Genomic DNA, 1090 nt, shown 5'->3' with positions numbered 1-1090 from the left:
AAATATATAATTTGTTGGAACTAAGCTGGAAAATAAATATGTCATTTAAGTTATGAAACAACTTTTTTAAATTAATTGGTGCATTTTAAATGTATTTATTTATTGGGCCATGTACTGTTATACATTTATATTTTTAATGATGCCAGTTTTGGTTCCTCCATATGACCCAAACTATGCATTATTTTCTACTTGTGTCCTAAATGTTAGAATCATTCTTCAGCATGGTTGAAAAGTTTATTCCCACACTGTTGTGTGAAAATGTACTAAAGTTTTTATCTGATGGTCTCATTGTTTTAATTGTGAGAGTGAAACAGTTGAATTGGTTAAATATAAAGATGTCTGAATGATTTCTTGTGATTTTTTTTTTTCATTTAGCCTCAGACCTTCCGTACTTTGCCTTCTCTGACCCCAGCAGTGCAGCTGGGGGTTACACCTTCTACCTGAARGTGTGTGGAAAGATCAACACTGAAGAATGTGGGAACGATCCTTTCATTTCATCATGCCAGGTGAAGACATCTGGAGACTTAATGAAGGTGGCTGGAAGATATCAGAACCAGACACTACGGTAAGATTAGTCCATGTGTGTTATTGTGGTTTTTGTTACCTTTTAAAGGATCTTTTCTGCTATAATTGTCCATCACAACACAGCTCTCTACTCTGCCCAGAGTTTTATTTAAAACAAACTGTTTATTTTAAAGATAAGAAACATAATCAGTGTACATTGCCAATGCAATGCACACTATTGTGATTCGTTTCCCATCCAAGTCATCTCAATTTTGCCATGCTTCTCCTCCTGCATACTTTGTCCTGCAGCTGCCATTGTAATTTCCATCTGTAAAGGTCCTGTGCCAAATGATGGCTATGCCTTTTGGTACCTGTACAACTTGTAGTTTTTTGAAATATTAATGTTTAAACTTTATTCCAAATTCATATAATGGGAGTCAATGGGGCCTTGTAATTGTCTAATACTGCCCCCAGCTGTACTCAACTTGGTACTGCACCATAGTTTTTTTATATTTAATGTCAATAGTTCAGTGTTTACAATACTAATATGATTGTATTTTGATGTTTTACTATAATATTGTCTTAA

At 34.3% G+C, this 1090-nt stretch overlaps 1 protein-coding gene across 1 annotated transcript in view; it reads left to right on the top strand.

Moving 5' to 3' along the window:
• igf2r (insulin-like growth factor 2 receptor) overlaps nt 1-1090 on the top strand; it is a gene marked incomplete at its 5' end in the record, with an annotated part of 61258 nt that overhangs the window by 4673 nt on the left and 55495 nt on the right. Inside the window, 1 exon segment of the mRNA XM_014033569.1 lies at nt 376-565. Within this exon segment, the coding sequence (XP_013889023.1) occupies nt 376-565 (190 nt within the window).

This window comes from Austrofundulus limnaeus, unplaced genomic scaffold, assembly GCF_001266775.1.
Source record: "Austrofundulus limnaeus strain Quisiro unplaced genomic scaffold, Austrofundulus_limnaeus-1.0 Scaffold1773, whole genome shotgun sequence".
Lineage (NCBI taxonomy): Eukaryota > Metazoa > Chordata > Actinopteri > Cyprinodontiformes > Rivulidae > Austrofundulus > Austrofundulus limnaeus.
Note: the sequence above shows the minus strand (reverse complement) of the source record. Positions and strands in the feature narration are given on the sequence as shown.